The 17,185-nt window shown below is 43.3% G+C and overlaps 1 protein-coding gene across 12 annotated transcripts in view; it reads left to right on the forward strand.

The window, feature by feature from the left end:
* The window catches only part of ROBO2 (roundabout guidance receptor 2), a 770,916-nt gene that overhangs the window by 630,358 nt on the left and 123,373 nt on the right, over positions 1-17,185 (forward strand). For all 12 annotated transcript variants that reach the window (XM_086934061.1, XM_086934068.1, XM_086934067.1 and 9 more), the window contains exons 15-16: positions 9,117-9,241; positions 12,873-13,044. In XM_086934061.1, coding sequence (XP_086790187.1) covers positions 9,117-9,241; positions 12,873-13,044 — 297 coding nt within the window. The remainder of the gene's footprint in view (positions 1-9,116; positions 9,242-12,872; positions 13,045-17,185) is intronic.

Raw genomic sequence — 17,185 nt, forward strand, 5'->3', positions numbered from 1 at the left:
ATTAACTAGTCCAGTTAGGTTCCTTGGCAGCAGGCGGGCAAATCTGATGACCTTTGCTAAGCCATTCTAAAAAGTAGCACTCAATGACATCCTTTTCCTCATCCCAGACTTCAAAGCTTTGGAAGCAAGTGTCCTCTGTCTCTTAAAGACAAGAATATCTTTCATCATCTTCAATAGGTGCCTGAAAGAGAATTGTGTCACTGTATGTCGAGTAAAGGAGCCACAGTATTTTATTAGTATCGTGTCCCCACTGAAACAGAGGCACTGGTTTTCTAAATTGATCAGATTTATTTGGTACAAAAAACATTTTCCAATTAACCTTTCAATAAATAGGTAACATAATTGAAATCTGTTAATAAAGTATTATTTATCCATCCTTAATTTTCCCAGTGAACAAAGACATTTAAAAAAGTATCATGCAATGCCAAAATGAATATTTAAGATCTTTCTGTGATTTGTTTAGATAAAAATCATATTTTTGTCAAACATTTTGTGTGTGTATGTGTGTATCCAAAGGTTAAAGGGATGGTATAGACAGATGTTAAAATATGGTAGAAACTAATGTTTAAAAACCTCTGAAATTCACCAGTTCCTACTCTACTGATGACATCATACAATCATTGTGACACCATCCTATAGTGTTTGTGGACTTGAAGCTAAACCTGTGCAGTGTTCTGGACAGCCAATCAAGTGAGGATCCCATTGAGACCCTCCAGCTATGCCCCTTGTGATCAGAGTGGCATCACCATGCCAAGTTATATTTTTTTAATTTACCTTCAGGACACATGAACCCTGTCCCTATGTCTTGTACTGACTGCCACCAACCTATTATTCAGGTTGTGGCAAGACAATCAGGATTGACTATCGCTCTCAAAAGGGGTCAGTCAGAGCATATATGGACATCAGTAGTCCAGATCCAGATATCACTATCTTTTTCACCCCTTAATGACTACCGACCTCCTAGTTAAGGTATTTTTGTTAGTTACAGGTGGTGTAATTTGTTTTTCATTTTTTGCGGGAATTAACATGGGAAATTAATGTTTTGGCACCGCCTAACCCCATTTGATTTGGGACCATTTGACGGATCACCCCAAAACATTCCAAGAAGGAGCTGAGGTGGATAAACTTTTTTAGGAAGTTTCATGAATATTTGTCAAATGGCGTTAGAGTTAGTGAAAAAAATGACCTTTCCTGTGAAAACACTGACGTAACTACACAATGGCAGTTGCCACTGTGTAACATAGACAGACAGACATAGATAGATAGATAGATAGATAGATAGATAGATAGATAGATAGATAGATAGATAGATAGATAGATAGATAGATAGATAATGGAATTAATTGTTTTGTATTTGTTTTAACAAATGGTATTTAAACAAAACCAGAATGCTAGGAGTTACATTTAGGAAATATTGTAAAAGCACAGAGAAGAGACATTGTAACCATAAGGTGAGTCGAGTTATTGTAAAATGCAATATGTGAGGCAGTAAGCAATGATATTCTCCTGTGAATTCCACGCTCATGTAGTTGTAAACAGGAATAAATGTGTAAATGTGCATTTTTTAGTACAGTTGCTTTGAGTAACATGATTTTTTCGCCCACATTTATTTCCACTGCTGTGTGTTTGTGTGTTATTACATCATTGCTAGTCGCAATTAAAACAGCAGGTGTTTAGCTGTAAGAGTCGTTTTCCACACTGGGGAGTTTTCTGCCTGTCCTTTTCTAAATTGATTTAAGTCGCTGACTGTGTACTTCTAACTGTCTTTATCTGAAGTTAAATTAAGATCCTCTAAAAGAAGAAATCACTTTGTATCTCTCTAGTCAACCAGTGTTTCCAGTCAGTAAGGGAGGAGTGACATTTTCATTTGCACTCTTGCGCAGTGGGGCCTGTCGGCTGCGTTTCCTCTCAGAAGGCCTTATTCTGCTCCTGAATATCTGCGGGGAGAGTAGAAGGACTCTCCTAACCGAAAGATATATTATAGTGACAATACATGTTCTCTGCTGCAGACAAAGGCAACTATTTCAGTCTTTATCTGGTGGTCTGTATCTATTCTTTATCTGGTGGTGCTGCCAAGAAAAATGTTAGCAGTTGTTATAACAACTAACTGCTTCCTCCACGCTTACATAGCCTTGGAAACCTGCTGTCTTTTGTCTAGGTTTTTGCTATACAATTCCCACATGCATACAGTAGTTGAATATGCTGACTATTCTGTGGCAAATAATGAAAATGGAATTAAACCTTCCATGTCCGCGTGAATGTGTGGAATGGCACCTCATGATGTTCCAAGTACTCTGTGTAAACTTGTGTAGCAGTAAATAAATTTTCAAAAAAAGAATTTTTCATAAGGTGGGTAATGGATTGTATCACTTACTGGCAATGAAGATTACTGTTACTCCAAACTTTCATTGTCACAGGTATAACCAAAAGGAGGGCAGTGACAGAATGGCTCCATTACTCCTAGTTTCAGCCTCCCACTTCAGTCATTACAGGATATAGTGTGTGACAGGTTTTGGTGCTATTGAGTTCAGCTTTCAATAGGCAGTCCCTTGACATGACTCTCTTACAATGCAGTAAGTATCACCACAAACTCTGGTTACTAGAAGCAAACTTTTATGCCTGAATCTGGTGGCATTCTCAATGCTTTTCTAGCATCCAGCAGAATTTGCTTGTGCTCGAAACTTCTTCATTATCTGGCAAGCAGCGTGTCAAGTCAGGGGTGCAATGATGACAAGCAACACATCTCTGCATTCCCAGGGTATATGCTGAAGTTGTGCTATGGTGAAACTTTGATAGTGTAGTGGTTTTCTTCAAGACATTATGCTCTGGTTTGATCTACTTAGCAGTGAATGCATGCCTGATAAATGCAAGAAAAGGGTACACCTCACAGGACAAAATTTTTGTTAGTTACAGAGTTCTGGTTAGAGTATTGACTTGGATGCACTGTTGGAAATCATGTCTTAAGGTTTGGCACCAACTGTTAATGTTTGACTCAAGAGGCCAGGGATAGTAAGGGAATTGCCAGGGATATCAAAGACAGACAAGAGTTGAAGTTTCTATCTGTGGCTTCCCTAGTTTGCGTGCGTGGCTGCGAGAACTTACCCATATAACTTTGATATGTATTTTGCGACTTCATGTTACTACTATATTTGTCTCTAATAGATAAAAGGTGGAGCCCAACGAGATCCAGCGGGGACAGCTAGGTGCCGAGAGGGTGCTGAGCGTTGCGGGCGGTGTGCCATTGTCGCTCCCACCCCCCCTCTGAATCTATGGGGCGTGGTTCATACTGAATACAAACTTTTGGGCTCCTCGCAACTGAGGCAAATCCCCAGCCTTTGGTTTGTATTTTCACGCACTTTTTTACACATAGTGCCACTGTTTTTAACTTTCACACCTACAGCAGGGTAGGCCTTAGCGCGCCTATACCTGTTGAGGTAACACCCACTTACTGGTCCTGACGAAAGCCCTGTAAACTCACACACTTAAAGGGCAGAAACATGTTGACCTTCCCCTAACAGGGAAACACCTGTATTTCTTGTGGATAGTTTCCCTGCACATAGCATTAATTTTAATATGTCAAGTTGACCAGCGAATAAATGATTTTTTGGGACAACCTCTGACATTTTTAACTACACCTTCTTTTTCACATTCACTCTCACAACAACCCGCTCCGCAGTCTCCTGGCGTCGTAGCACACTCGGGAGGTACTCGATCTCTCGAGTGGACCCGATGATGAAGCATGTCACCACTAGGGTGAGTGAGGGTTTCTTGAAGAAATAATTTGTTTTTTCTAGAAAGTTAGCCCAGTGTATTGACCAACTACAGCTGGCCTCATATTAATACGTGCTATCTTGATCACACCCACGCCTCACTGACGGACACTCTTCCTTTGTTTGTATATCTATTGATTGGGGACTAAGAGTGCCTCTGAACCCTGTCTCTCCCTTTGTTGATCGATAGTAAGGGAATTGCCAGGGATATCAAAGACAGACAAGAGTTGAAGTTTCTATCTGTGGCTTCCCTAGTTTGCGTGCGTGGCTGCGAGAACTTACCCATATAACTTTGATATGTATTTTGCGACTTCATGTTACTACTATATTTGTCTCTAATAGATAAAAGGTGGAGCCCAACTCTTTCTAAATTGTAACCTAGTACCTATAGGTTTATTTACTTGAGATGATGGGGAGTGTTGTACTATTGAGAATTTTATTTATCCTTTACAACTAAGTAAACCTAGACATAAGATTGACTATGCTACTGGTTTGAAAATTGCAACTACAATAAATACCTTAACCTACATACAAATCATAGGAGCTAAAAGTGTAATTGTTTCCAGATACATAGTGATAAATAAACACAAATAAAGGTAAACATGCAGCCTTTGACGTTATGCAAGGATATTCTTTGGTTTTCTGTAGTTTGGATAATTTTGCCGGATGGCAGCTTCCCAGCATGTCCGTCTGTGGCTTTACTTTGCCTGATTTTACACTACACTATATCACACAGAAGAGAAACAACTAAAGACAATCTAAATGTAAATTTCAACTCACCTTCATTTTGGAGGGTGTCACCCTCATTCGACTAATCTTCAGTATACAACTAGCCAACTCCCTCCCGCAGACCTCGGTTTGCTCACCCACTCTGAAAAACCTTTCTCCACTTCTTTAAAAAAAATTTAATCTCCAATGATTTCAATAGGCTCCTACTCCCAAACCTCTCACCCATGCTCATTGTCGAGAGGTATGTAGTAGACCAATGTTCCCAATTTTAGTATGAGAATACCTACACACACAAATCATTCTGGTTTCTTAAATTAGTTGCTATCTGTTATTAAATATACCAAACCAGATGTTTGTCAGGACAACATACTGTTTGATGTGTGTTACGTGGCAGTTACCATACACAACCTCGTTTAAAGATGCGGTTGCTACTGATGGATTGCTTCTTTGCCAAACATAACTTGATAAAAAAAAAACAAGCAGTGGTATGAATGCATGTGTAAATCTCACATTTAATATATTTAATGGCATTATGCTGAGATATCTGCTTTAAAAAGCTCTTTTGGAGACTGCTACAGGAACATTGTGCAGGCTCTTTTTCGTCAAGGACACATGAAAAAACTCTATATTGTAATAGAGAACTGATCTATTGCACTGCAATCTACCGGAGAAATAATCTTTTAAAAGTCAGTGTGCTATCTTAGAAAACAATTTGGAGGAGTGATGTGGGCACTTTTAATGCACATCACAAAGTGTATTCCTAACATAAAGTCCCAACCTTCACCTGGTTGAATTTTATGTGGACTGTTCCTTCCCCTCTGCAAAAATTAATTTCGCCAGAGTCCCATCGCTTCCCCAGATCAGACATTTGTCACAGTTCAGTGTACATCCATCTCCAACCTCTTTGGCCTTGTGAAGGTAACAAATGGAATTCTGTTTGGCTGTATCTGGAAAAGATGAGCAGCGATTTGGGTTCTCGCACATCTGTAGGAAGGGCTTGAGCGCCGGAATAATTGACCTGTCAAGAATCAGGCATGAGGTTCTCTACCATGCAGCAACAAGGGAAATGAGAAAACGGTTTAAAAATGGTATTTTTCAGCGTGCTGTACTTAATAACTGCAGCACTGTCAAGCAAGTGCTTTAATTTATATCTCCAGTGCCAGTTTTCGCAGAGAGATACAAATCAGAACTCGACTTAGACGAGTTTATTCTCTCTACCTTCCTCGTATATTGCATGTGATTTTGTGCACTAGCTTTGAATTGGCATTATCTGAAGATATTGTTGCAAGTATTCTAAAAAGAGCTGTGTTTGGGCTTTAAAATGTGGCTCATCTTCCTAGGGGACTGTGTTGATATAGAGGACAATAAACTGAGGTTGTGTATTGGACTTGCATCTTCGTGGCTGTTTTTTTTTGCTGGTAACCTGGTTCTTTGAGTCAGGTAGCTGTTGCTGACTCGATGGTTCATGTATGAACCCATTATTGCTAGCAACACCAACATTTAAATGTGCATTGATAACGCTCGTTTTATTCAATGCTTCCACGTGGCATTCATTCAAAATGGTATTGTTTATTTAAAATCATGAAAAGGAAAAGCAATGAAGAAAATAAAACAAAAATTCCATACACAAATCTGCTGCGGTCCTTCTTTTAACACAACAAACTTTAGTTACACAAACAGACTTTTGCATTCTTTTGAAAGGGAATACATATTTATTTATCAGTGGTATAATTAATATAATTAATAACACTTAAAATTGCTATCATGAAATTTCTTTCATAGAAACATCTAATTCAACATTATTTATAGATTTTAAGCTCATTTTTTTTAGCTCATTAGCAAACCTCCCTGTGGGTAGCATGCAAGAGGGCAACACTAGGAACGTAAGTTAATTCAGATATCTTTAAAAAAACAAGCAAACAAAATATTACTTTCAACTGATATGGCAAATTATGGTGTAGCAAGCACTACTTAAATCAAAGGAGCTGATTAACAAAAGCATTTATGAGTATCTTGAGTGGTACTCCAGGAGTACTTTTTGATGTACTTTTTACATGTATTTGAGCATTGGCCCAAAAAATCTAACTCCATATTAGGAAAAGTGCAAAGAGGTCACAGTCCTTTTTTTATACTCTATATGAATATTTCCATTTTAAATGTTTGGTACCAATTCACAAAAAAACGTGTAGGAGTGTGCAACCGAATCTATATTAGTACTACTATACATACTCCAAAATGCCTTTGTGAATAGGCTCGAAAAGAATAATAAATACAGATGCATAACTCCAGTTTCAGGGAGTGTATCAACAGATGGCTAAGAATCATTCTTCACATTGTTATGAAAATCACTTTTTCAGGTTAAAAACGTTAATTACTCTGTAACCTTTTTAGATGTTTTTTGCCTATAATTGTTCTGCCTCTTTTTTTGCTGCCCTGGCCTCTTTCTAGCTCATTTGATCTAATGTGGTATTTACAGTTTTGCACAAGGTGGTATACTTTTGTAACTTCTAAATCGTGTGCTTACCTTTACAAAGCTAACCACCCCAACCACATTGGTGACAAACGGCAGTCTCAGTTTCATAAGTCCTACTGTTCGATGCCACTGCTACATTGCCTTTTTTATTTCTTGAAGCACATCAAGTATGATTGGAAAAATTATTGTATAATGATGTTTGCTTTGTGCTGTTACTGCTAGCCGAGTTGTTGGCTGTAGTAGAAGTTCAGATGAATATCAGTCTCAGATCTTAACTGAGATAAATGGAGCTAGCTCCCTATTTTGACATACACAGAATTTGGCTACAACTAGGAGCCAGCACCTCAAATACAGCACAAAGGACAGGACTGTTCATACCACTGCCACCTTCATCAGAACCATGGCAAGTATAATCGGCAAAAACAGTCCTTAATTTGAGGCGGTGGTTTCCGGAACTTGGCACAAGCTCTTAATTGCCAGAACTTGCACTTATGACAGCTGCCACACATTGCCACTGTTTGTGCAATTCAAAGATGAGCCGAAAAACTGCTGTTTGTTAATTCAATATACATTAAAAACAACTAGTACCTGCCACCCAAGCCATTCTTAAAGCTTAGGCAGTCTGAATTGTCAGCTTTCAGCAGTTTGATTGTTAGTAGTAGTGTAAGTACAGTGGCAATGTGTGGTGCAAACTGCGGAGGCCTCCTGATGAGGGTCCCGTCACTTATTTATTTACAAATTAGGTACTAGACAAAAGCATAACTTCCATCAGTCATTACCGCAATTCTTGTTTTGCGGCAAAATGATGCTGGAGACACCTCTGTTGTTACTGTGGAGTGAAAAGTTAATAGCGCACATCATGATGTATGGCTATATAAGAATAACTGTGAGATATGAGAGTGTCAGTGGCCCTTCACAACAGTTTGTAGAGGGGCCTCATTTTTCCGTATGTCCCTGGCTTGGCCTATTGAAGAAAGATATGACTTCAGCACAGTGCCTTCCATGCTGGGGTGTGGCTGCTTGTCTTTGCAGACACATCTGTATCAGGGACATGAGCAGAATAGGACAGAATGGCAATGCCGCAGTAGTATCACCAGGGCCGGACTGGCCGTAGTGGGCATCGGGCATTTTCCCTGGAGGCTGGATGGGTGGGGGCTGGTTTTTTAGCAGCGGGGCTGCTTTTGTTACTGGGGGCCAGTTTTGCAGCGGCACTGCAATATCGGCTCTTAGTAACAAAAGCAGCAGGACACACTTGTGCATCCCCCCCGGGGGTGCGGCTGGTCCGCCAAATTGTCGGGACTGTTTTAGGTTCCCAGTCCGGCTGTGAGTATCACTGGCAGTGTTTATGCCAATGTGGGTGTTTATTGACTCTCCAAGGTATTAGGGGCAGTTACTAGGACGTGCACAAGCTTCTGTTTCAGATTATTTACTCAGTGATGGAAAAAAGTCGTCAATGTTGTTGATGTCTCAAAGATAAATAGGTCCCTATGCTACGGTATACCAATACATACATACTCATAGGCACATGGAATGAGCACAGCACATACCGGACTGATATGCCTGTGACTGTATAATAATGCAATGCATAATGTGTAAGACAGACTTGCCCTACACATCTGTGATGAACTGCCAAATATCTGCCTGATAGAACCACCCACAACACTCATTACATGGCTGTTTCACTCTCTTCCTAAAAGCCTGTTTAAGTGAACGATTTCCTGCGCGTGGCATACATTTGCAACAGAAATGAGATGGAAAAACCTGGATAAGATAGTTAAACCCATCATTGTACAGAAAAACGATCAGATAATAAACAACTACATAAGCGTTAATTGCGAATGCTTGATAAATGCATGAAAGAGTCAGTGTGTGGTTGTGCCAGGCAAAGCAAGAGATTGAAGGGAGATACTGACTGATTGCTTTTTTCCTGTACCTGCTACATTTTCATTCAGTGCAAGGCTTCTCACTGGATGGACATTTTTCAAAATTGTCAGCTCCCGACAGTGTATGCATATGGGGGCCCCTGGGGACGGTGAACTTTCCACCTTCTCTGCGTATTCTCCCACTATTTAAGCAGTGTGAACAACCTGGCAACTAGATTAATGTCTTTATTCTGTTTTTTTTTTTTCATCTACCTGCTACAGCTCCTAGCGCCCCGCCACAGTCTGTCACCGTCCTGACAGTCGGCAACCACAACAGCACGAGCATCAGCATCTCCTGGGACCCTCCCCCCTCCGAGCACCAAAACGGAATTATACAGGAGTACAAGGTAATCATCAGCAGGCTTTATTGTTGAAAGTAAAAGTGTTTGCAGGTAAGCCAAACTAAAACATTAATGAGCCAATTCATTCTAACGTCATCTGTGCGCCTATTATTGCGATTCGGCGACAACAGACTGCTAGTAGTAAGGCACGTTTTATGTGGAGCATAACTTACTTCATTTTTATGTAGAATATAACTTACTTCATTTTTATGTAGAATATAACTAATTTCCTTTTTATGCTCTTGTTCTACTTGAAGAACAAAAGGAACAAGTATGTTTACGCCTTTTGCATCGATTGCATGGGAAGATAAAAAAAGGAAACGAAGGGTGATTGTTAAATAGTCAAGTGGGTGTATTTTATGCATTGACAAAGCCAATAGGTTGATCTTTCTATACCTCATGCACACAGGCACACATAGATGCACACGAGAGGAAACAGGGTGACATATATCCGGGCACCCCTGCACACAACCCAACATACACATAGACATCCTTGTATATACACAGAAATCCAAGCAGAGACACTCATGCAGCCACAGGCAACTCACATCCAGGCACCCATGTCTAGGCACTACTCACCCACACACCCTGGTTGACAGATGGATGATAAGTAGTAGCAGGGCGCAGATAGATTTAATTCCTCTGTGTGCCTTTTGCTTCACAGGCCCACGCTTATATAACTATTTACTATACTTGTGCACTGCATAAATCAACAATTGCACTGGGTGCATGAGTCTGTGTACTGCCCTTTTACGCAACATGGAACTTAAAGGGTTACCTGATGCTGACAACAGCATAAAGACAAATTCACCATTGTTAAAATATTTCAATATTCCTACGTATACATATGATTGTGATTTCAGCTATAAGATCAGTCTTTGGTGAAACTGATCAACAACCGTTTGATTGAATCAGAACACTTTTAGGATTGGACCAAACTGTAGTTGAGCATCCCTTAAAATATTTAGTGAAAAGTAACTAAGGTTCCAAATCCAAGAAATCTTCCAAGTAGACATTGAAGAAGAGGTGGGCCACTCCATCTGTCTCCTGGATCTCTGGAATAGAATATTTTAAACTGCTCTCATCCTCTTGAAGACAAACTGAATAAGGTACCCGTAGGTAGACCAGTTGTTAAAACGTAACTTTTTCTCGGCAATAATTGCAAATTTACTACTGACCAAAATGTGTTGACGGGAGAACCAATTCTATATCATACCTGTGTCTTTTCCTACATGTGATATATGGTTGTACTTTGGTACCTGCTAATTAGTCACTGACTTATAAAGCCTTTTACCACATTTTCTCTTCTGTACCTTTCCAACTTCTCCTTATCACTGACACTGCTCAGTGAGCAAGGACTTCCATGCTAGTACTAATTGTTAATATAACTTCGGCAGATGCTCCATTAAACTTCTTCATTAAAAAATAAGGTGCTGATTCAACCTAATTTGCATACAAAACTGTTGATCCTACTTTTTAATTACTGTTTGTTTAGGAGCTAACATTATGCTTTAATTCTCCAAAAATCTATAATATTCCTATTCTTGTCAGTGTTCGTCTGTGCTGCACATCCATTTATTTTATGTCCCGAAATGACATTTCTCATACAAAATTATCTGAAAATATCTTCATAATTTGACATTATTTTAGCATCCTCTTATGTAACTATAATTTCAAATTGTAGATTTCGACATGTTTTTCAGTTATTGCTGGATGACAAATGCTTGTGCATAATTATTTAAATTTTTATTTAGAATTATCAACATGGTTTTGGTCCTAGTTCTGGCCAATTTGGTCCTAGCTCTGGCCAATGGAGAAGGATATCTGGCCACGACCATGTGAAATTGGTGGTTAAATTTGACTCCGAGCTTTATTTAACACCCATGGTTCTTACAGTGGCTGATTGTTTTACTTTCATAACATTAACAGCTCAAAATATTTTATGGGGCCCCTTCAGTTAAAAATAAGCTGGGGATGGTGTTTCAGTCAATGTGTTTCTGTATGTATTGTGTGCCCTTTTGGGGTTTAGGCATTCATCAGGACTAGTCCTGACATATTGTGCTCCTACCATTCTTCCCCTAAATACTGCATGTGATGATGGTGCTTGATTCTTGACCTAAAATGAAAACAATAGAACCACATACCATTGTTGTTAAAAAAAATGTTTCCTTAGCAATGTTATATAACAGCACATCATTCTTAAAATCACAGTGATAAAATTGGTCTGCTATAGCATAATTACCTGAGGCTTCCAAGAGTGCATGTATTCACCCATAAATAAGACTAGGGTAAACCAGATGAGATTATGGATGCCTCCAATACCAGTGACAATAAATACCAATTTTATCCATTTGATTTTAAGAATTCCATTTTTTATTTTTTATTGAGTAGAGTTTTAAACGAAGTAGAAATTCGACTCATAAAATCGTGATTAGAATCTAAACAAAATGCAAGAATTACATGATGCCCAAGTCAACAACTTGATTATTTTTTCCCAAAATGTGTGACAGCTGTAACACCTACCTTTCCTGCCAGTAGTTTTGCTTTGGTGTACAGAGGTATTTTTCACAGCGCTATAAATTGGGCCGATACAATTATATGAATATGTTTTGAGCTCTACAACTTGCATGCGTAAATTATGTTTACGTTCTTGCAAATGACATCAACACGCAGTTTTAGCAACACATAAACAGCTGGCTAACATGAACAGAGGGGTGCTACTACAGGGAAATAGCAATAAAGAGGCCGTTTGTGCGTGTATTTCATTTTTTTTCTGTTTGGAATCATCAATACAAAACCAGGATTTATTAACCCCAGTGTTAATGTTGACCTCATCCTCACCTTGGTCAATATTCACCTCAGGGCAATTAATCTTTTGTTCTCTGTAGGTCTATTCCTGTGTAATGTTAGATATAAATTACAGAGATATCAAGCACCATGCCTTAGCAGAACTCAAGATGTAATTGTTGGATGGGTGAATTGTAAATGCAGGACTGTGCTTTGTGACAGTCATCTAAGGCGTTTTGTTTAACCTCCATGTATGCATATGTGAAAAAAAAATATTTGTAGAATTTAAAACAGGGATTTTCCTTGATTAACACTTTTAGAAGTGTAGACTTTTAGTGTATTGGTGGGAGCACATTTCTGTCTTTTTAGGTGTGTGCATTATGTTTGCTCACGTGTTTGTTAAAAGACTGTATCAATTTGAGTTAAGGAAGTTACAGAAAAGTAGCTGCAAAATGAGGATTTAGAAGATTTCTAATGATACAGTAAATAATCTTGTGCTCAGTGAAGCGTTGTGGAGCAGCTGGATACAAAGGCTATAGGCTACATAGATATTAACGACTTTTTGTTACCTCTGCATTTAATGGAAGCATTTAACCTATATGTCATGCTGCATCCTCTGATGATTATGTTCTCTTCCACACAAACCAGTACTATTCAAAAAACCATTGCCCTTTTTTTGTTTTTAAATTGCTCTGCTTTTAGAATTGAACTGAAAAGGATTAACGATAGAAGCATCTCATGCCACCTAAGATATCAATATTAGACTTTTTAATTGAATTTAGCCATGTATGTATAGTTTTTGAACTATGATGTGTTAATACGACTGCGCCTGGTTTCTTTTTCTCTGTAGATCTGGTGCCTTGGAAATGAGACACGCTTCCACATCAACAAAACAGTAGATGCAGCAATCCGATCTGTGGTGATTGGGGGTTTGTTCCCCGGCATTCAGTATCAAGTTGAGATTGCTGCAAGTACCAGTGCCGGTGTTGGTGTAAAAAGTGATCCGCAACCGATAATCATTGGTAAGGAACACATTACTTTTTTATACATCTAATACAATCCCTTGTTTGCTAGATGGGAGTGTGGTACTGTTCAATCTCTAAAATCTAAGAAGAACATACCACTCTGCACATCCCATAATTTAACTTCGCTCTTTAATCCAAAACCTCAGTTATATTCCTTTTTCTCCCCTCAGGTAATCCTTTGTGTTTTACAAATACTAAAAGAAATGTATAGCTCACCAGGTGGATAACTAGCTCTCCTGTGTGCATCCTAGCTTTTTGAATTGGAACCTTTTGCATGCCTTTTACTTGCTTTTGCATATGAATGTCAATTTTGTGTATTCCAAGACGAAAATGTGTATATATACTTAATCAATCAATCAATCAATCAAAGCATTTATATAGCGCACTACTCACCCAGAGGGTCTCAAGGCGCTAGGGGAGGGGGGGGGTCAGCTACTGCTCGAACAGCCAGGTCTTGAGTTGCTTCCTGAAGGCGAGGTGGTCCTGGGTCAGGCGGAGGTGGGTCGGGAGGGAGTTCCATGTCTTGGCGGCGAGGTAGGAGAAGGACCGTCCCCCTGTGGTGGCTCTTCGGATGCGGGGGACGGCGGCGAGAGCGTGGCCGGTCGATCGAAGCTGGCGTTTGGGAGCGTAGAAGTTGAGGCGGCTGTTGAGGTATCCTGGGCCTTGGTTGTGTAGGGCTTTGTGTGCGTGGGTGAGGAGTCGGAAGGTGATTCTCTTGTTGACCGGGAGCCAGTGCAGGTCTCTCAGGTGTCCGGAGATGTGGCTGCGACGGGGGATGTCCAGGATGAGTCGTGCTGAGGCGTTCTGGATCCGCTGGAGTCTCTTCTGGAGTTTGGCGGTGGTTCCGGCGTAGAGGGAGTTGCCGTAGTCCAGATGGCTGGTGACGAGGGCCTGGGTGACCGTCTTCCTGGTCTCGGTGGGGATCCACCGGAAGATCTTACGTAGCATGCGCAGGATGTTGAAGCACGATGAGGAGACGGCGTTGACTTGTCTGGTCATGGAGAGGGAGGAGTCCAGGATGAAGCCCAGGCTGCGTGCATGGTCTGTTGGTTTGGGTGCGCTGCCTAGGGCGGAGGGCCACCAGGAGTCGTCCCAGGCGGAGGGTGAGGATCCCAGGATGAGGACTTCCGTCTTGTCCGAGTTCAGTTCAGGCGGCTGTTCTTCATCCATTCGGCTACCTCTTTCATCCCTTCGTGAAGGTTGGCTCTGGCGGTGGCGGGGTCGTTGGTGAGGGAGAGAATCAGCTGGGTGTCGTCGGCGTAGGAGATGATGTTGAGGTTGTGCTGGTGTGCGATGTCTGCGAGGGGGCTCATGTAGACGTTGAAGAGGGTAGGACTGAGCGAGGAGCCTTGAGGGACGCCGCAGATGACTTCGGTGGCTTCAGATCTGAACGGGGGGAGGCGGACTCTCTGTGTCTTTCCGGCGAGGAAGGAGATGATCCACTCCAGTGCCTTCTCCTGGATTCCGACGTTGCTGAGTCGCTGCACTAGTGTACGGTGGCAGACAGTGTCGAAGGCCGCGGAGAGGTCTAGGAGGATGAGGCCTGCTGTTTCTCCGTTGTCAAGCAGTGCTCGGATGTCATCGGTGGCTGCGATCAGGGCGGTCTCGGTGCTGTGGTTGACCCGGAAGCCAGACTGCGAGAGGTCGAGGGATCCGTTCGTCTCGAGGAAGGCGGCCAGCTGATTGTTGACGGTCTTCTCGATGACTTTTGCAGGAAACGGGAGCAGCGAGATGGGGCGGTAGTTCTTGAGGTCGGTGGGGTCGGCTGATGGTTTCTTTAGTAGAGCGCTGAGTTCGGCGTGCTTCCAGCTCTCTGGGAAGGTAGCGGTGTCGAAGGAGGTGTTGATGATGTCCCGCAGGTGGGGTGCGATGACAGCGTCGGCCTTGTTGAAGACGTGGTGAGGGCAGGGGTCGGTAGGAGATCCGGAGTGGATGGAGTTCATCGTGCAGACGGTGTCTTCGGTGCTGATCGGGGTCCAGGTGCGGAGGGTGGTGGTGGGGGGCGGTGGTTCGGTCGTGGCGTGCGTCGGTTGAGTGCTGAAGCTGTTGTGTATGTCCGCGATCTTGTTGTGGAAGTAGGAGGAGAGGGAGTTGCAGAGGTCTTGCGAAGGGGTGATGTTGTTGTTTCCGGCGTTGGGGTTGGAGAGCTCCTTAACGATGTTGAAGAGTTCCTTGCTGTTGTGTGCGTTGTTGTCCAGTCGTTCCTTGAATGCGGTTTTCTTGGTGGCGTGGATGAGTTGGTGGTGTTTTCGGGTGGCGAGCTTGAGGGCAGTCATGTTGTCCGGGGTTGGGTCTCTGCGCCAGGTTCTCTCGAGGGCTCGGCAGTTCTTCTTGGAGCTCTTGAGTTCGTCGGTGAACCATGGGGCTTTCTTGCTACCGGGTCTGCTAGGCGGGGTCTTCAGAGGGGCGAGGTCGTCTGCGCAGTTGCTGATCCACTTCGCGAGGTTGGTGGCCGCCTGGCTTGGGTTCGTTGCGCTGGTGGGAGGGTTCATGCTCAGGGAGGTCGCGAGCTGGTCGGCTGTGATCTTGTTCCAGCTTCTGCGTGCAACCTGTTGCTGGTGGTGGTGGATCGTGGTCCTTCTGAAGCTGAAGTGGACGCAGCTGTGGTCCTCTCCAGTGGAGTCCGGTGGCGTGGCTGAAGGCGATGTCCTTGCTGGATGAGAAGACGGGGTCGAGTGTGTGTCCGGCGTAGTGGGTGGGGGTGGTCACCAGCTGCTTGAGACCGAGGTTGGCGAGGTTGTCCAGCAGGGTGGTGGTGTTGCGGTCGTTGTTGTTCTCCAGGTGGAAGTTGAGGTCCCCGAGGAGGATGTAGTCAGCGGAGAGGAAGGCGTGCGGGCTGATGAAGTCGGCGATGTTTTCGCTGAATTGTGTGCGTGGGCCCGGGGGTCTGTAGATGAGGGTGCCTCTGAGGGTGGTCTTAGGGTTGATGTGGACCTGGAAGTGCAGGTGCTCGGCGGGTGCGAGGGTGTCGTCGGTGTTGGTCGTGATGCGGATGGTGTTCCTGTGGATGATGGCGATGCCTCCTCCGGTCAGGTTGATGCGGTCCCTTCGGATGATCTTGTAGCCGTCTGGGATGGCGATGGAGATGTCGGGCGCTGAAGAGGCGTTCATCCAGGTTTCCGTGAGGAAGGTTTACGTCTGGTGAAGTTGTGTCGAGCAGGTTCCAGAGCTCGACGGCGTGTCTGTGGACGGAGCGGGTGTTGAGCAGGATGCCTTTCAGGTGGCTGCTGCTGTTGCTCGTCTTGGTCTTAGTCGGTGCTGGAGTAGTGCAGGTCCGGATGCAGGTGAACTTGCAGGAGTGGCAGCAGAAGGGTCCGTGGGTGCGCCTCGGGGTGGCTCGGTAGCATCCAGGGATTCGGCCGGCGTTGAGTGCATTGAGGGTGGCGGCGTCGTACGTCCGGCGGGTGGGCTGGGGTCTGCGGGGGCCAGGGGTCCAGGCGCGGACGGGCGCAGACAGGCTTACCTTTGGCGCACCTTCGGCGCTCATTCGGTGCTCCCGCTGTGCGCGTCTGCTGCGCGGTCGCTCTGGGGGCGTCATAAGAAGGGGGACGGGAGGGCAGGTCAGCTGGGCGGCGGGAGCTGCTCGGCCAATGGGCCAGTGGTGGGCAGGGCCTGTGGCGAGCTGCGGCGGGAAACTGGTGAGCGGGCGGCTCTGCTGTGGCTGGGCCGCTCGGGGGGCCAGGGGGGCATCGGCGGCGGAAAAAGGCGGCAAGGCTGGCTGGCAGGAGCAAGGCTGGCTGGCAGGAGCAGGAGGCGGCAGGAGGAGCAAGGGGGTGACCCGGCCTGGTGAGAGGCGCAGCGGTCACTTATAAGCCGATGTTTGGAAAAAAAATGACAGAATTTTAAAAATATCTTTAAAAGTGATCTTTGAGTGATAAATCGTGCAGAGGTTTATTACTAATGTGAATAATTTTATGCTGGGACACTCCAGCTGTTAATGACATGTATTACCTTTGTGTAGGCATTCCAAATTGACAAAGCCTCATGATGCACTGAGGTGATCAGTGCTGGTAATCTTGGACATGGTGGTTACTTATTTAATCTTGTCTGATGCGGTTACTATTACAACACTAATGACATTAGTAGCACCCGATGATTTTCCTTTAACATAAGTATCTCTTATTATACAAAAGTTTCG

The sequence above is a fragment of the Lissotriton vulgaris genome, chromosome 8 (genome assembly GCF_964263255.1).
Source record: "Lissotriton vulgaris chromosome 8, aLisVul1.2, whole genome shotgun sequence".
Taxonomy (NCBI): Eukaryota; Metazoa; Chordata; class Amphibia; order Caudata; family Salamandridae; genus Lissotriton; species Lissotriton vulgaris.